The following is an 18871-nucleotide window of genomic DNA, read 5'->3' on the forward strand; positions in this document are numbered from 1 at the left end:
TGCACATCGTCTTAAGTATGAAAAAATATTCAAGCACACTTTAAGTACTTCAAGTCTTATGTATAATGGACCCTCAATGTTTTATGTGTTTATTCTCTTACTAAAACTCAAAGGATTTTGGAACCAAGTTTGTCACTGACATCAGAGGCCTTTGCCTGTACTTGTATGGCTTTAAATTAAATTGAATATATTCACAAAAAGATGGTCTGTAAAAACAAAGTAAGGGCACAACGTTAAGCTTGGAGATCTCAAATTAACTAATGCAGACTTTTATTTTCTTACCATGGAGAAGTGAATGCATAATAAATGTTGCTCCGTTTGCACACTACAGAAAAAGATTGGCATCATTAGCTGTATACACTCAATAGCCACTTTATTAGGTACACCTGTTTAATTGCTTGTTAACACAAATAGCCAATCAGCCAATCACATGGAAGCAGCTTGAAGCATTTAGGCTTGTAGGTGTGCTCAAGTCAACTTGCTGAAGTTCAAACAGAGCATCAGAATGGAGAAGAAAAGGGGATTTAAGTGACTTTGAATGTGGCATGATTGTTGGTGCCAGACGGGCTGGTCTGAGTTTTTCAGACACTGCTGATCTGCTGAAGGATTTTTATGCACAACCATCTCAAGGATTTACAGAGAAAGCTCCGAAAAAGAGAAAATATCCAGTGAGCCACAGTTGCGTGGGCAAAAATGCCTCGTTGATGTCAGAGGTCAGAGGAGAATGGGCAGACTGGTTTGAGGTGATAGAAAGACCACAGTAACTCAAATAACCACTCCTTACAAGCAGGATATGCAGAATACCATCTCTGAACATACAGCTTGTGGAGCCTTAAAGCAGATGGGCTACAGCAGCAGAATACCACACTGGGTGCCATTCCTGTAAGCCAAGAAGAGGAAACTAAGGCCAGAACTCACACATGCTCACCAAAATTGGACAATAGAAGATTGAAGTCATTGCCTGGTCTGATGAATCCTGATTTCAGATTTCAGCTGCAACATTCAGATGGTAGGGTCAGAATTTTATGTAAACAACATGAAAGCGTGGATGATATTTTGGATATTTTCTTGGCACAATTTGGGCCCCTTAGTACCAACTGGGCATCATTTAACTGCACAGTCTATCTGAGAATTGTTGCTGACCATGTCCATCCCTTTATGACCACAGTGTGCCCATCTTCTGATGGCTACTTCCAGCAGGATAATGCACCATGTCACAAAGCTCAAATCATCTCAAACTGGTTTCTTGAACATGACAATAAGTTCACTGTACTTTAGTGGCCTCCACAGTCACCAGATGTGGATCTTATGGCACCCTTGGGATGTGGTGGAACAGAACATTCAAATCATGGATGTGCAATTGAAAAATCTGCAGCAACTGCGCTATCATGTCAATATGGACCTAAATCTCTGAGGAAGGTTTCCAACACCTTGGTGAAACTGTACCTTGAAGAATTAAGGCATTTCTGAAGGCAAAAGGGGGTCCAACGCAGTAGTAACAAGATGTACCTAATAAAGTGGCTGGTGAGTGTATGTTAACCTGCTTTTTTCCTTTGGAAAAAGATAACACCACTGTGTCCAGTAACCCTCTCCCTATTAGGGCTCCAGGGTATATTTTATTTCTACATACAACATTTTTGTGCACAGATGAAACAACTAATTAAATAATTAATTAACAGAAATTGAATTTCCCGGTTCTCTGCTTCTAAGTAGTCTCAGTTCTGACAGAGAGGTAAAAAATAGCTTCTTAAGTTGTAACAATGTTAAAATGTAATACAATTGGTGACGCTAAAAGAACTGATACATCACACTGAAATAATTTTACCAGATTTTAAAATAAAAAAAAACATGAAATAAGCTGCACAAAGCTCTAATTACCGTTTGTTTGATCAAACACTGAAATATTAAAATATTAAAAGTGAACATGAAAAAAAAAATAATTTAATGTGCATTGACAGTAATACTTTGTCAAGGTTGTACATTTATTGATACTTTAATACTTTGTTGATACCACATACTTTGAATAAAACATGATCTGTTATTTGTACTAGGGCTGCACAATATTATTGGTATTATATTGATATTGACAGAAATTGTCTTTAAAGGGGAATATTTGTGTATCGGCAGATATGAAAATTTCTACCAATATTTACTTCCAATATTTTGTTTATAAAAATCTGCCTATATCAGCTCCAAGGGTCAATCCCATTTCTACCCCTTAGCCCTATCTTAGCCCTTCCCCTTGGTCTTGCTTGTCCACGTTGGGTGAAAGGGTGTCCCAGTTCTCTCTTGAATGATGGGCTAGGGCCAAGGGCCAAGGGCTACATAGCCCTTGAAACAAAGATTTTTCAGGACCACACCTGAAACCAAGGGGTATGATGAATTTCCCACCATGCACTGCATTCACTTGTGAAATGGCACACCAGACAACGTAGGAGGCATCTAATGTAAATATTTCCAGCATTTATAAATGATTATCGAAAAAACAGTTGAGGTTTTCTCATATATTCAATCTTCAACTATGAGGGATGAGAGTTTATTGTATTTTCGGTATGTACACATGTAAACCAGAGCTAGTAACTGTATAAATAAAGGGGAGGTCAACATGGAGATCCATAGTATGAATGAGATGGTCGAAGCTTTACCATCACCTCTGATCATGCACTATTGATTGGTAATGTGAGATGATGAACAGCAAACAAGTGGTGTCTCGTTTCTTAAGGGGAGGTTTTCACCGCTACCACTTACCACTCTGTTTCAAGGGGCAAGGAGAAGGGCTAGATGAAGAGGAATGGCTAAGGGAAGGGTTAAGGGGTAGAAATGGGATTGGTCCTAAATGTTGGCCACACAAACAAATAAGTTAGTGGTTTAATTTAATTCATAATTTTGATATGCTTTGAACTTATGAGTTGATTAGCCAGCTGCTGAAGTGCTCCTGACAGTGCTATGATGCAGACGATAGCAGAGGAGAGAGATAGCAGCGTCTCCTCATCTTCAAAGGTTTTTCTTTATGTTTTAAATCGAACTGTGGACCTTTTTTCAGTTAACCTTGCTAAAAACAACTAATATTACATGGTGTCAGGCCATTATTTACAGTGGTATTGAAGGGTGCTTATTGCTAACAGTTTTAATAGTAATATAATTACTGCAGTTTTCGTTTCACCCCTACTTCAAGCCCTCCGTTTAGATGTTTTTGTGTTTTAAGCTTCTCTGTTTTTATTTATATTTTACTTTATTTATTTATTTATTTATTTTTAGAAATGTAGATTAGGAGTACACGATATTATCAGTATGATATTGGTAGTGGCAGATATTTGCTTAAAAAGTTAATGAATAGTTTTGGCAGATATAACATCTACTGTCGATTTTTACAACTGATACTTGGCTGAAAATCTGCCCATATTAGCTGAAAATATTGGCCGTACAAACAAATAAGTTTGTGTAATGTTAGGCTGGACCAACGGACCTAAAGCAGCTGAATTCTTTATTTAAATCAACATTCCTTAGACTTTAAAGTGTGTTTTAAGGACTGAAGTTTTAGGACTGAACTACAGTTAGATATCAGTGTTTACACTGGTATTGGCTGAAATTAATTTGTAAATATTGGCGTATCAAATATCGGCAAAAATCCAATATCCTGCACCCTCACTGTAGATGGAGAAAAACTTACTGGGTATTTTTCTGCGTTGAAGTCTGTTACAGAGACCTTAATTTTGTTCATGTCAAAGTGCTATTGAACCCTGTTATGGATGTGAATGTTACATCATCCATGTTATTTTGTGACCTTGTTTAACTCTATGCTCATCACTTGGTAAGTGTTAGTGAGTGCTTACCTCTGGGAACTGTTGTGTTTGACAGTTTACTGCACATTGTTTAGCACCTCAGATTGTATATGGAGTAGTGGTGTCATTGGGGAGGATTGAGGAGAGTCGAATAACATAATAAGAAGGAAAATGGAAAGGGAATACCCCTCCCTTGGCAAACCTAACATTTTTAAAATTATTATTATTATTATTATTATTATTTTTCTGCAGGAGAAAACATGACAGGGATGAATGGGGGTTAAAGAGAGGTAAAAAAGGGTGAGGAATGGGGACAGAGGAAGGGGAGGGAACAGGCAGTTGCATGTATTAGAGTGACAAGAGGTTTAGGGTGGTAACTGAGGAGGATGGGGGAAAAGATGGACAACTACCCACTCTGCCCAGTCCGTTTTCCTCTGTATGTGCTGGGTTTAAACAGAAAAAAGTTCAAGGAAGACAGGAAGATCACACATAGATCCAGCAGAGGACCTTCCTGTTTGAATTTGATGGCATGTTTAAAAGCGTTGCAGTTTAGCCAATGAGGAGTAGAGATCAAAGAAATTTAGGACAGTGTGGGGCATTAATGTGAGGAGCTCAGGGAATTCTGTTGTTTACTTATCTTACATGTTTTTCATTTTTCTAAATTTTACTTTAAGCTGTTTTAGCATTTGTTGTTTATCTTTAGAATGATGGATTTAAATACAGGGATTAAAAAGAAACAGAAGGGGAGTTATACAAAGAGGTGAAGGGATATAAATAAAAGAGAAAATGAGGGAAATGGATGTAAATGAGGGACTTGAAGTTGTTTTTGTTTTTTTGTTTCAGAGTATGCTGTTCTGTATGGAACAGTAAAAATAATTAAGAAATATCTACGTAGTTGACTATCGAGATATTTTTATTTATGATACTGTATTATGTCTCATTAAAGTACAATCTGTTTGGAAGATATGGGTTACATACAAAGATTTGTGTCATTTGTTTCATTTTGGTAAATGGTTAATAGACTTTAGCTTGATAAGTGATTTTCTAGCCGTCTGACTACTTAAAGCACTCTTACATTGCAGGACAAACCTGACCATTCATATCCTTTCACACACTGATGTTTGCAACCTGCTCAGCAGGTTGGCAGACTGCAGGATTTCCTCCCGCTGCAGCGAGTGCTTGCAGGATTAGTAAATACCACATCCAGAGAGTCTTGTCTAGCTCTTCTGAGCCACTGAAGGCTCAAGTAAGAAAAAAATGAGCATTTATGACATTGTTCTTTGCACAGGGATAATCATGTTTTCCTAGTTTGTGCATGCAAATCTTAATATTGTAATTTGGCTATAAACTGTTAATAACTTCTAAAATTGCACAGTTCACAACCATGTTAACACGCTCTGCTGTCACTGTAGAAAAAATGATAATCAAAATTGAATCCTGGGTCAGCGTCTGCTAAACTTTTTCTCTCTCTATGCTCTTACAAAGTGCATCACACATATAATTGTACTTCATATAAAATACAATTTGTAATAGCATTGTTGAGTAATAGAATGTTTTGCTTAGGTCATGTTTCATTATCATTAAAAAGGAAAATTAAAAAGGCCAATAATAAACTAGCATGATGGAATTTTAACAACACATCCTCTGCTCTGCCTTCAACAAAGTGGCACCATGCCATAAAAAAAGCAGTGTGGCAGCACTTTCTTCAAAACTATGAAAAGAAAGTTGAGGTTTGGCATTGGATACAGCCAGATATACCTTGATGTGATCGCTGTCTTTTATCATTTAACTATCAACATTGTTTTCCTAAAGGGACTTGGGCAAGGGGCAAGGGACTAAGGGGCAGCTAAAGTTATGTAATTATTTCAGTGCAGCCAGGTGCACTTTCTTCCCAACACTAATCAATTGGTCAACGGTTGGGTCCAATTTCAGTTAACAAAGCTATTGTGGGTTTACCAGTCCTGAATTTGCCACAGTTTTGACATCCCACCTCTTCTTGTTACAACACATATTTAATATACTGGTAGAATGGCTGAAGCAGAACTTATATTTGGAATCCTAACTGTTTAGGAAAGTTCAGTGACTCTTATGTAAGCATTTGTTCATTTTTCTCCTTTCATTTTTCCTCTTCAACTCTGCAGGTGCAGTTCATACAGCACTGCAGGGTCCTCTTTTGTCAATAGGGCTGTTAATTATCGTGGCAATTACCCCCCTCTTCTGGCATCAAATAACTTAATGCTAACCTTCTGAGAAGCATGAGCTCCTGGGTATAAATTCTTATGGAAATAAACTAACTGCAGAGACAGAAATCATGTTGGAAAAATTGCACTGGATGTCTTATCAGATTTCTGTAGTGTGTTCCATTGAGGAGGCCGCGCTTATGACACTGTAGTTGCTCCAAATGTTGTTATTCATTTTTGGGAAGCTTTCATTTTTTTTCCCCATCATTTTAAACCGTCTGTATAAAGCATCTTATGTCTATGCCATGACTTAGCAAAGCATTGCAAAAGAGGCAGGGAGAAGAGAGCCCATATTGTCAGTAGTGCTGCATGATTTGGTAATAATGTGCGATTGTGATTGTACTGGACTAGAGATGAAACAGTTACTGGTATTAATGATAACTGAAAAAATTTCCACACGGTATCATACCATTCATACTTATGCTTTATTATGATATATATTTTAATTATCATGATAACAGTTAGTAATAACTGCCCTTAAATAATGTCCAGACGGCGTGCCACGTGGGTTTGTTAACTGAGGTGAATGGGGAAAAACATCCATGGGTCAACCTAAGAGATGTAATACACATCAGAGAGGAGGAGAAATTCCTGTGTCTCCTCTCTCTTGCCTGCCTGCATCACTCACTGTGACTGTCTAACAGAGCGCAGAACACAGACAAGACTAGTAGGCCTTAAGAGCACTTTAGCTGTAGGCAAATCAATTCATAAACTCTAAACACAAATGCATCATGAAAAATATTAAGCCAAAATACAGCAGCCTACCTTCCACTGATAACTTGATGAAAAAAGCCCAAACAAAGTCATACTGTTGAAGTAGCACACACTCATTGGCTTTAAATGCTCCTTTTCTGCTCAGTCAGTAAAATTCACCCTCAAACTTTGTTGCAATGATTATCCAATGATTATCCAATGTTAAAACCTGTGTTGAAATTGGCAGAATAGATGTTGATTTGCTCATTTAACAAACCAACCTCTAATATGATAGGCTCACGGACAGTGGGATTGCACGATTGCAGCAAAAAGTGTATTTAATGTCATGATTTGTTCACACATAACAACAATAAAACATAAATTCAGTTTTTTTAAAGAAGTAGTGAACATTTTAACTTTTTTCAGCTGAACACTGAGGTATCTGACAGAGGTAAAAAACATCAATGCTGGTGTTGTGACATTTGCACCAAACCGATAAAAATCAGCATTTTACATCTTTTTATTAGCTTAAACGTACGTCTGCTTTGTAATATCTTTTCAGAAAAGGTAGTACTTAGTACAAACCGAGCATCAAGCACCATCATGGGTTGCCACCACTCCACAGCCTGCTTTATCAGACTCTGGAGGGAAAAAAATCCTACACCTCAAAAGATCGCTCTGAGGCAGCAGTGCTGCTGGACTCTGAGTCAGTTTCTGGCAAGGAGAGTCACTGTCACTTCTGCTTCATCTGGAAAACCCCATCCTTAAAAAAACAACAAAAAATAACCCGTCCTTTTCCCCTCCTTCCTGTCAGTTAACCTTGCAAAGCAGATGGATATGCCCGTTTCCTTGTTTTTCACTGGCAAATCCATCTTGCAAAGCTCCCATCTGAACCATTTGGGCCCAGTTAAAAAGTGACAGGACCAATCAGCTACGAGGGGCAGTACTTTCAGGCGCAGCAGAGTTGTGACATAAACAAGCAGCAGCAAGAGCTGGTGCAGTTATGGAGTTAAAAGAAGAACAAAGAACAGCAGTGATTTGTTTTCTTTTCAAAAAATGACAAAAGTTGTGTACTTACATGTCTACAGTCGCCATGTTTCACGTTATTCCTCAGTAGCTGCGCATGCGCAGCTTGCTAGCGGCTATGTCATGCTTTGTTGCTCTGATTGGCCCGTAGTGATGTGACGGACAGAACATTCACCCAATCATACTCTGAGGATTTTTCAAAGCCTCTGCCTTTTCTCAAATGTTTCCTGTTTCCCTGTGGGGATAAATAAAGTTATTGTATTGTATTGTGTTGAAGCTTTCCCAGATGGATGTGTGAAACAAATCTATCTGGTGTGTCAGGTTACCTCTCAGTACCAAACTGCTCACTTTCTGTCAATTTTTTTTAAATCTTGAAGAGGGCGGAGTTAGCGTTGAGATGGGGGTTTACTTACACTTTAATGAGAAAATGTAATAAATCCAGTTGTGAGGACAAGAAATGTGTTTGCATTTTCTGCAGTGTAAAATAGATAAAATTGGTGAAATTATGACCTTTTTAACTCTGTCACTCAAAATCTCTTTTTATAAAACTTCTTTTAAACCCAAATTTTCTCATTTCAATGAAATTAATTCAACCGAAAAACGCATATTGGAAACTTAAAGGCCTTTCTGCCTGTATTTTTGCAAACCTTCAGTGGCTACTTAATACAAAAAATAATTGCAGCTATTATGTAATTGCTCGGCAAAATAACGAAGAACACAAGTGTATTCTTGCTCACGGTAAGCAGAGGTTCAAGGAAATACACAGACAATAGAAACATGATGACAAGGTGAGTAGCCTATAGTGTGAATTAAGCACCAATTATAGTTTACTGGAAAGCACCCTGTAAAGTCAAACATAGGGTTTGTTAGAATCAACGGACAGATAGACAACTATTCTGTTAAGCTGTAGGCATCAGTGGCCCTCAAACTGATGAATGTGTGTAGGTAGGCTTTTATTTTGGCGCGTCTGAACATGATTGTGTATTTGTATTTGTGTTAGAGTGTGCTTGTAAGTGGCACAGAGAGCATACGTTTGAATCCCAGTGATAAAGAGACTCATGACAGGCTTACTGAGCAATAGAGGAAGAGAGAGAGATGTCTCACACATAAATCCCAGCTGAGACCAGAGGGAAGTAGGTTACAAGCTTTATCGATTTTGATGATGGTAACAGTATGGATGTGTGTGTAGGTGTGTGTGCAGGGGAAGGATGGTCTGTACCATCTGTCTCCCAATCCTCTCACTGAGACACTAATTACAGGACTTTACACTTCGCTCTGCCGCACTCATCATTGGCCTGACTTCACACACGCTCATACAGATGCAGCAGTGTTCAGGGATTGAGGGGCGTCTTCTACTTTTAGTGTACATTTCTTTTCCCTCTCCTTTCTCTGTGCTTCTCTTTCATGCCTATTTTACCACCTCTCTCCATCTCTCTGTATCGTTATTCTTTTCTCATTTCCTTCCTATCACTTCTTCTCCTTTGACCTTTTCTTTTTCCTCATCAGATTAAGCAGAGTTCAGATCAATGCTGCCTAATTAGACTGCATTCTATTGTTGATAACACTGTCATTAAACAGGGCAAACATTAGAGGACGAATCAACCTCACTGAGCACGAAATGAGAGAAATGCTGGTGAAAACTGTGAGAAACAGAAGTTTTTGATCTTTTCTTCAAACAATGCACAGAAGGGAAGGAGATAAAAGGGGAGGAAGAGAAATTAAAGAGGGGAATCCTATCATGTTCTTTGCCAGTGTGTACAACCCGTCATTTGCATAAATTCCAGGTCACCCACTTTCTCCGGCAAAGATATGGGTGCCACAGTGGGAAGACGCTTTCTCTGACATAAATTTGAGGGTTAACGTGTAGTATGGTTACAGACAATGTACTGCACAGGCTAAGCACTGTTTCCTGAAATAACTATAGGAATAATGATAAAATGAATAAGTCATTACCTCATTCACTTTGTTCAAACTAGTCATGACCTGAATAATACCATTGTAATTATGCTTGTCCTCCATTTTATCTGTTTTTTACTTTCACTTTTCTTTGATTTTTACATATGAGTAGTTTAAAAGTAAACTTGAATATTGAAATCCTCAACATTTCCCTTTCTTTTGAAGGCAACTATGGTGAAAGTGGGATGGAAGCTTTCAAGGACATGGCAGCCAAAGAGGGCATCTGTATCGCCCACTCAGGTAAGATCAGATCAAGTATGGTGAAATAAGCAACATTAATACCAAACATCAGCTTAGAATTAAAGTGAGACGCTGTTTTCTTTTGCATTTCACACAAACAGCAATAAGCAACACACACGACATCAAATTAATTTACCTGCTATCTCAACTAAACAGTAAGGTGTATAATCAACAATAAACGTAGCCCTTTTTTATTGCATATGTTTCACACTTGGGGTGTCATCACCTGAAAACAAAATGATGAAATGGAGAAACTGTGGCATAGATAAAAACAGAAACTCAACCCTAGATGACAAATAAAGATAGAAAACTAAAATTTCTCTGTTCATGTTTACATTTATTTAAAATGCTTTATGTTTTTAAGGCAAAATCTGGAGCAATGCTGGAGAGCAGAGCTTTGATCGTTTGCTTGAGAGACTGAGGGCCCACCTGCCCAAGGCTAGGGTGGTGGCCTGTTTCTGCGAGGGCATGACTGTCCGCAACATCCTCATGGCCATGAGACGCCAGGGACTGGTGGGAGAGTTCCTTCTCATCGGCAGGTCAGTGGACTTTTGTCAAATTCTACTTTATTGTGTGAAGCTGTGGTGAAATGCCCTCTTGTACAAACAGTGTTTTCCCCATTTTACCTGACTACAGAACCAGCTGAGATGTATCAATGGTAGAGATAGACTGATTTTGAGAATAAGGGCCCATACTAATGTTTAGAATATCAATTCAACCAATACCAATGGTTTTCTGAATTTCTTCTTTTGGTGTATGACTCCCACTGTGTTTTTACCTCTTCTTTGAATCAGCAGTGAGGTGTTAGATGTACTTCATGCACTGGCACTAGATGCCAGCATTAAATTGACTGAACACATCAACATGGGATGAGATGCTTCGTTCACTAGATGAGTCTAGATTAGACAAGACGAGATTTGGGCTCATATGAACGAGACCAGATTTGACTCTCATTAACTTGAATAACAGAATATATTACTGGAAAAAATGTCTTTTATTCAAGAGAAAGACATAAAATGCAATGATTACAGGTCAAGTCTGAGAAGTTTTAACTATTAATTCTCTTGCACTAAAAACACTGATTATATTATTTATGTCTTGTCTAGCCATGACTCAAACATGCATTTTAACAGAATTTCATATCAAATATTCCAACAGGTCAGGGAGGATCAGCTGTACTTTGTTTCTGTACCAGCTGCTACACAAACTGTTTTAGTGTTAGGGGCAATTGCATGGGTAATCTCCAGCTCAATTCGACCACTTCATGGGAGCTCTGTGACTATGCAGCCTACTAGGCATTTTTCAGTTGGTGAGAAATCTTGTGACATTTCAGTCTTGCAAGATCTCGTCACGCCTCTATAAAGACACAAGCAATAAACTTTGTCTCCTGATATCTGTTAATGCCACCTTATTTTCCCGTTGGCCAGTGTTTGTTTACAGGGCCAATATAGGCCAATACAGATAAAAACTGATGCATTGGTGCATTCCTAATCAATGGCTTTATTTCCCCTTTCCAACTATATCCATCCTGGATTGCTTTGTTGTTTTTGGCATTCAGATAAGATTGGATGAGCGAAAACACTGAAGGTTTTTCTTTGACTAATATATTCCACATTAAAAAAGCTGGGCAGCTGTACTCAGACTTAGTGATCCATTGGGAATTTCAGCCACTGAATGATTTTAGAGCAGATGGAGAAGCAGACCTCTATCTTTGCACTATTTTAAAAATCCCTTATATGAGAACATAAAAACTTGCCCCCAGCTGGTTATTCTTGATCTTTACGTTACTTCTACATGGTCTTTATACAGCAGTGCTGCTTTCTTGAATAATTTATATTATTTAAGAAACGATCTCAGCTGACTGTCTTAAAGAGCAATGGACTCAGATGTTTCCAAACAAACTGATAACTGCCATTTCTCCATTTGATTAATTGTATCATTAATATTATACTTAAATGTATATAATAAAAGCATTTAGATTATTTTAACAGTACTTTAAGCACTGTTTACAACAGACTGAAATGTAAAGAGTTGCATTTGTAAAATTAAACTATTTTTCATCCTCTTTAAGGACATCAGTATTTAAAACACTCAAAATAAATCTTTAAGTCAATAACACATTGTAATTTAAAGAAATAGATTATTTTATCATGCTGTGGTCTTTTTTCTCATATGAGCTTTAACAGTCTTGGACATGATGCACAGATGAGCGTGTGTGTTAATGTGTGTGAGTTGGTGAGTGAGTGTGTGTCTCTGTCTGCTGTCATACAACAAACAAAGAGCGTTTAACTGAAGCTCTAACTTCGCTTTTTGGAGCTAACAGTGGACTCTATGGCACTCAAACAGAGTTAGTTTAGCTAAGTTTACTGCTGCAGTATGCAGATCCGTTGCGCTACACATGCAAAGCTTCTGACTGATCATACGCACAGCGAACAGCTGATGGACGTGTGACTGATAGACAGTGAGACGAGAAGGAGACACAACAAAGCCGCGACTCAAAGTTACAATGTCACAAATAGCAGCACTACGAACGTGTCTGCATGCATACACGAACTAAATAAATGCTGTATTCTCCTCATGGAGACTGCACAGGCTTTCACCAGCTGCACTTCATTAATTCACACTGTTATGATGATGCATAGGCGGATCATGTACGGCCCAAGTAGTGCAAGCGAGGGTGTGGTTGGAGCGGTCATCTTAATGGATACCGGAGCAGCTCCATTTCCTCATGTGCTCTCTCACCAACTGTTTTAAAGTGTCCAGGGCATGTTTGTGATCTTTTATAACTTCCAGTTTGGTATTGTTTTTCTGTAAGGAGAGCTGCTGCTCCAAGTGTCTGCACAAAATTGATCTCGCGAGATTGATTTTTCCGGGACGAGAAATCTCATGACGTTTTGATCTTGCCGGATCTCGTGGCACGAGATCTTGTCACACCCCTAATTGGCACCCCTGGAATTTTTCCAGAAAATATACCATTTCTTCCAAAATTGTTGCAATTACAAATGTTTTTGGTATACACGTGTTTATTTCCTTTATGTGCATTGGAACAACACGAAAAAATCAGAAGAAAAAAGCCAAAATTGACATAATTTTACACAAAACTCAAAAAATGAGCCAGACAAAATTGTTGGCACCCTCTTGGGAGAAAATAACTGAAACCAATCACTTCCTATAACCATCAACAAGTTTCTTACACCTCTCAATTGGAATTTTGGACCACTCTTCTTTTGCAAACTGCTCCAGGTCTCTCAGATTTGAAGGGTGCCTTCTTGCAACAGCAGTTTTGAGATCTCTCCATAGGTGTTCAATAGGATTTAGATCCGGACTCATTGCTGGCCACTTCAGAACCCTCCAGCACTTTGTCTCCAATTATTTCTTGGTGCTTTTTGAGGTATGTTTCAGATCATTGTCCAGCTGGAACACCCATAACCTCTGACCCAGACCCATCTTTCTGACACTAGGCCCTCCATTACAGACCAAAATCTTTTGATAGTCTCCAGATTTCATGATTTCTTGCACACGGTCAAGGCAGCCAGTGCCAAAGGCAGTAAAACAACCCCAAAACATCTTTGAACCTCCACCATGTTTGACTGTAGGTACTGCGTTCTTTTCTTTGTAGGCCTTTGTAGGTTTTCTGTAAACAGTAGAATGACCTGATTTTCCAAAATGCTCTACCTTAGTCTCATCTGTCTACAAAATGTTCTCCCAGAAGGATTGAGGCTCATTCAGGTCCATTTTTGCAAACTCCAGTCTGGCTTTTTTATGTCTCTTTGTCAGCAGTGGGGTCTCCTCGGTCTCCTACCATAGCGCTTCATCTCATTCAGATGACGACGTATGGTCTGAGCTGACACTTTTGCACCCTGAGCCTGCAGGACAGCCTGAATTAGCCACAGTGGACATAAGAATTTCAAGATCTCAGGAGATGGTCTTGTAACCTTGAGATTGTTTGTATTTACTTTCTGGAAAATTTCAGGGGTGCCAATTCTTTCGTCCATCACTGTATGTTAAACGTTCAATTGGTTTAATCACTTTTGCTTTTTTTAAAGGAAGACAAATGACAAATGAGAAAAGAAGCTGGGTCCCTTAAATGAACTACTTCTATGTTAAAAATTGGTATTAACAGGTTCTCTAAAAAAAATATGTTTTACAAAGTGCAATGAAGGTCTGATGACAGTTTACATTTCTTAAAGTTACAAGGAAGATAAGTTAAATAATGACATTAGATTATGCCATATTTGGGGTTTTAGGGATCTTTTACCAGAAATTGTTTGGTGCCAACACTTTATTTCTTTCATTGTAGTTTATTTTTATTCTCCAAGTCGTCATTAAAGTAAAGGGACACTTAATCATTTTAACATCCTCTACTTTATGCATGAATGTACTATTTCACATTATAGCAAGAATAAAGATCCATCATTCACATAGAGGTCTGATGATGTCTGAACGGTGAACCTTTAGATTACAGGAGTATGGTCTATTTTTCAAAAGGGTGTTCACTTTCAATTTTTGCACATTTTTTGTGAGTTCATCCACCTTAAAATAAAAATATGACCTTTTAAGACTATCCACTGACATGGAGAACACATTTAAAGGGCCAAAGCTGCTTCTGTGACCTGCTGAATCCTGACTGTATGATGATGAACTTTAAACTACTTAGTCTCTGTCACTGTCTGTGGCAATAAGTTGTTTCTATTTAATTGGTGTCAATTCATTATCAATATAAGTCTTGTCAAATCATTCGGGATGCTAAACATTTTGAAAAATATGCTGCAGTCAAGATGTCAGTGCGCTGAGTTTTAGATTATTTATAATTCAATGTACAACGTGCACACGCGGAAAAGAGTGAGGGAGAGAGAGAGGGGGAAGCACCAAAACAGGACTTGAATCGTGAAGCCTGACTGTGTTCTGTAAAACTGTTGGGTCAGTCAGAAAGGTTTATGAAAGTCCCTGAAGTCTGCAGACAAAAATGAGTGCTGCAAGTCATGCAGGCAGCGCATAAACTCTGTGGAGGTTTACAGGTGCAGGTGTAGTGCCGTATCTGCCATGAAGCCGCAGCCAGTGGATGTGTAGAAACGCAGGGTGAGTGCCAGTTAACATTACTGCATCAACTTCTCTTCCTTCGTGATTTTCCTGCCTCGTATCATGCATGTTGCGTTGTAGTAACTGTGAAAACAAGGGCATTGTGCCACACAAGTGCCCTTTTGCGAAACACAGCACGTCGCACAACATATGGCGCAATGTCCAGGCTACAGCATGGGCGTGTATGGATACATGACTGATTTAAGCGAAGTCTCGAGGCAGATAATTTGCCTCGAGGCATTTTTTTAATCACATTAGCTGGATGATTCGAGGAATCGTTTCAACCCTAATTTGAATAATATTCGAACCCTGAAATTTGTTCCCACAGCCTTAGATAGTACAATTTTTTTTTTGTTGCTGATATCGGATATGTTTATATTTCTAAACTCACTGATATTCATAAGTCCAAATTTTTTTCTTAGAAAGAATGCAACGTTTCTCCTATACTAAAGTTGAGCTGTTATGCCCTGATTAAACCACGAGTTTGCATGGATGTTCCCTGAGACAATCATGACAGAGTGCTGTCATCAAAAAAGAAACAAATTTTTCTCAAGAATAAAAATTTAAACAAGTTGAATTTCAGCCTCTAAACTATTCAAAAAACACATTTTTCAGACATAGTTAGTTGTTTGCCTTATCATAAAGCAGTAGGGTAGATACAGTCCATGGCTGGTGTTGAAACTAAGAACCTTCTGTGACTTGCTGCTCAAAAAGTTTAATATTTCTTTAAACTCTTGGAGCATGAATTTTAATTGCAAAACAACTGATCAGTGATGTCAAAAACTCAGTAGACTGTGCATCCAGACTGTGCAGCTGGATAAATTTTTGGCCTTTATACATTCACAAAAACAAACATACAAAACACACATGCTGTTATAATTTTGGAGGTAGTTTTCACATCAAGCTTTGTTCTCACAGAGAAATTCCTACAAATTACATGCAAAGATAACCTTCCACACTGCTCGTATTATTTTTTTGTTGCCCTGACAACAGGGTAATAAATATAAGATGATTCTAGTACCTATGTATGAAGAGAGCAACACAGACTTAATAGATATGAAACATCAACTTCTGACCATTAAATGCCACAAATGTGTTTTGTTCTACTCTTCCCACAGTGATCAACCTTCTGTTACTAAATCATAACCAGCGTCATTTTGTTGTCATCACCTCCATGACCCTCATTATCATCATGCTCATCTCATAATCACCATCATCATCATCTCCATCTTCATTCTGGGGAGTGTAAGGTAAAGTTTTGAATATTAATCTAATGTGAAGCAAGTGGTATTAACAGAGAAGTTATTGATCAACTACTTTGATATCACTTTCTTGTGATGCCCATTCATAATACATAAGCATTGATGGTTGGTGTTGGTTCAAATGATACTACACAGCAACACATCTATTCTGAATGCTTGCCTGGGGCTACAAAACAGAGGAAATGCCCACAACTGTGCTCTCCCCTCTGCTGACAATTACAGTGAAATCTGCCTTTAAGCAAAACATTTAACCTCCAACTGGTCCAGAAGAGCTGCCCAATGGTTACAAGGAAAAATAAATGGAAGCCCACAAATGTGTGTGTAGATTTGATAAAATTCAGACTGGAAAGATAAACAAGTCATCTCCAGAGCTACAGGGTCCCAAAACTGTCAGTCACCACAGCAGGGACGCTCAATGGAGATGCTGTGCATACGAATAAACCTATTCTGTGGTTTCAGTATTTTTTGAGGTGAGATGAGGATTCTTGTCCTTGTCACTTGCTTCTCAAAGGGGCTCATGGGTAATAAAAGAAGCAGCTGGATAGCACATGGCCTCTCCACTCCTCCTTAAGACAACAGTAAAATTAGTGGTGACAGTCAATGCAAGGACATTCCCAATTAGGAAGAGAAAGGACAAAACAGGATTCAGTAAATTAATTGAATAATAAAAATGAAAGGCGGCAGTAATATTTGATATCAAATCCTGGTACTAGGCTGAAACAATTTGCTTTCTTATGTTAAAATTAACTTATTCTTTCTCCCTCATTTAATACTTTATGATCATTTGTCACATTTAGATATGTTTAACCAAGTGAAAAAGCCTTTGAATAAACCAAATGAATTCACTTTCAAATTATGCAAAGAAAACAGTTCTGAAATGCTAATAATGTTTCCAATGATGATCTGAATGGTGTAAAAATTGATATTTTTGCACTGCATCTTGCGGTCTCCTGCCACATAGTTTTGATTAAAAAGAGTTAATTGAATTTCAGCCTCCGTTATGATCAGTACCATAACTGTGCCGTAGATTGGATATCGTCACGGGTGGGTGCTCTTATTACTGGAGGTCTGTGAAAGGAACTTCTGATTAGCCCAGTTGGTCAGACACTTATTTAATACGGGGATAATTATATTAACAAAAGAGCATACTGAAGATTATTTAGTTTCCTCAGGCAGATAACTGAAGTCGTCAATAAAGAAAGATACGACATCATCTCCAGATCTCCAGAACACATTTCTTCCTCCTTGAGATTAGCATTATGCTTGATGTCATATAATAATTAATGTCTGATTAATTCAATCCTCTCTGCCTGCTTTGTCCCCTCTTTATTATTTGTAACTGTCTTCAAACTGATTTTGGTCTTTACAGCTCATTTCCTTGTTGATAAAATCAGTAAAGGGGGTGCTTTTTTTTTTTTTTTTTTTTTTTTTTTTTTTTAAAATGCTTACGTTTAAGGGTTAAGGGTTTCGTTTAAATCATAATGTTAAATTTGTTTGCTGGGGGCATAACTCAGCCCCACCTCTTTATCTATTTCTAAATTGAAGTTAAGTTGAGCATTTTCAGTAGAGATAGAGATCAGTTCGTGTCAGAATCAGAAATATTAAATAACAGTTTTCAGAATTGATTCAAATGCCTTAAAATCAATAAATCTAAATACTTTAATTCATCCTGAGTACATTTTTAACAATGGACAGGTTGAGCACAGCAATCCCACAGCTGATATTTTCTCTGCAAGATTCACTTTGACTACGTGGTTAGCATTAACAGCGCTAGCTCTTAGTGTCAGTAATGGTTATACCGCTGTGTCTGATGTACTAACATACTCCCTGTGCTGTCTGTGCAGCCATGAGTGGCTCATTCGGTCCTCTCTTTACAAGAGAAAGGGTTAAGATACATTGTGGGTTCTTCAAACCTCTGAGTAAGAGGAAGCCTGACTCGTGTATGCTAAGTGTGCTTTAATTCGACTGTGTTTACATCATACACCATTACCCGGATTAGAAATAGGTAGAACACCATCCAACTGCCGATGGGCAGACAATAAGAACAACAGGATCTATCCTCTTTTTCATGTCAACTATGTGTGTTACAGTTTAACAAGTGACCATGCTAACTGGTTTCTGTATTTGAAAGTGGACAGTATGTGGTTGTTTTAGTAACAGATATTGGGGACTCACAGAGCCCCTTTATTTAGTTTTCCATTAGATTAATATCTGCTTGGTATATTTTAGATACAAAGAAAATGTTCCATTTTCAAATATGTTGAAAGAATAAGAACTGACACCTTTGGCTAAAAGCCACTTCTTAAACCAAAACACCTTTTCCCTGACAGCGTCGTAAACAGTGAGGTTTTAGATTTTAATCACGTCTTTTTTTCTGACAAGTTTCTGATTAATACTTTCCCTCACATTTTATTCATATTAGATCATTTTGCAATTAATCACAAATTAATGCTATCTTTGTTTTTTAGGCTTTCCTCTGTGCATTTTTCATTGTAGTCAGCTGATGAAAATGCCACTGATGATCTGTGCATTATCTTGAACACCTTTTATAAAGCTTTTGAATGTTAAACAATAATTGTAGCTCCTCAGTATG

General features: G+C 38.0%; 1 protein-coding gene across 1 annotated transcript in view; it reads left to right on the top strand.

Moving 5' to 3' along the window:
* The window catches only part of grm5b (glutamate receptor, metabotropic 5b), a 112257-nt gene that overhangs the window by 14283 nt on the left and 79103 nt on the right, over nt 1-18871 (top strand). The window contains exons 4-5 of the mRNA XM_041806718.1: nt 9863-9937; nt 10302-10476. Coding sequence (XP_041662652.1) covers nt 9863-9937; nt 10302-10476 — 250 coding nt within the window. The remainder of the gene's footprint in view (nt 1-9862; nt 9938-10301; nt 10477-18871) is intronic.

Source organism: Cheilinus undulatus, linkage group 2 (assembly GCF_018320785.1).
Source record: "Cheilinus undulatus linkage group 2, ASM1832078v1, whole genome shotgun sequence".
Classification (NCBI taxonomy): domain Eukaryota; kingdom Metazoa; phylum Chordata; class Actinopteri; order Labriformes; family Labridae; genus Cheilinus; species Cheilinus undulatus.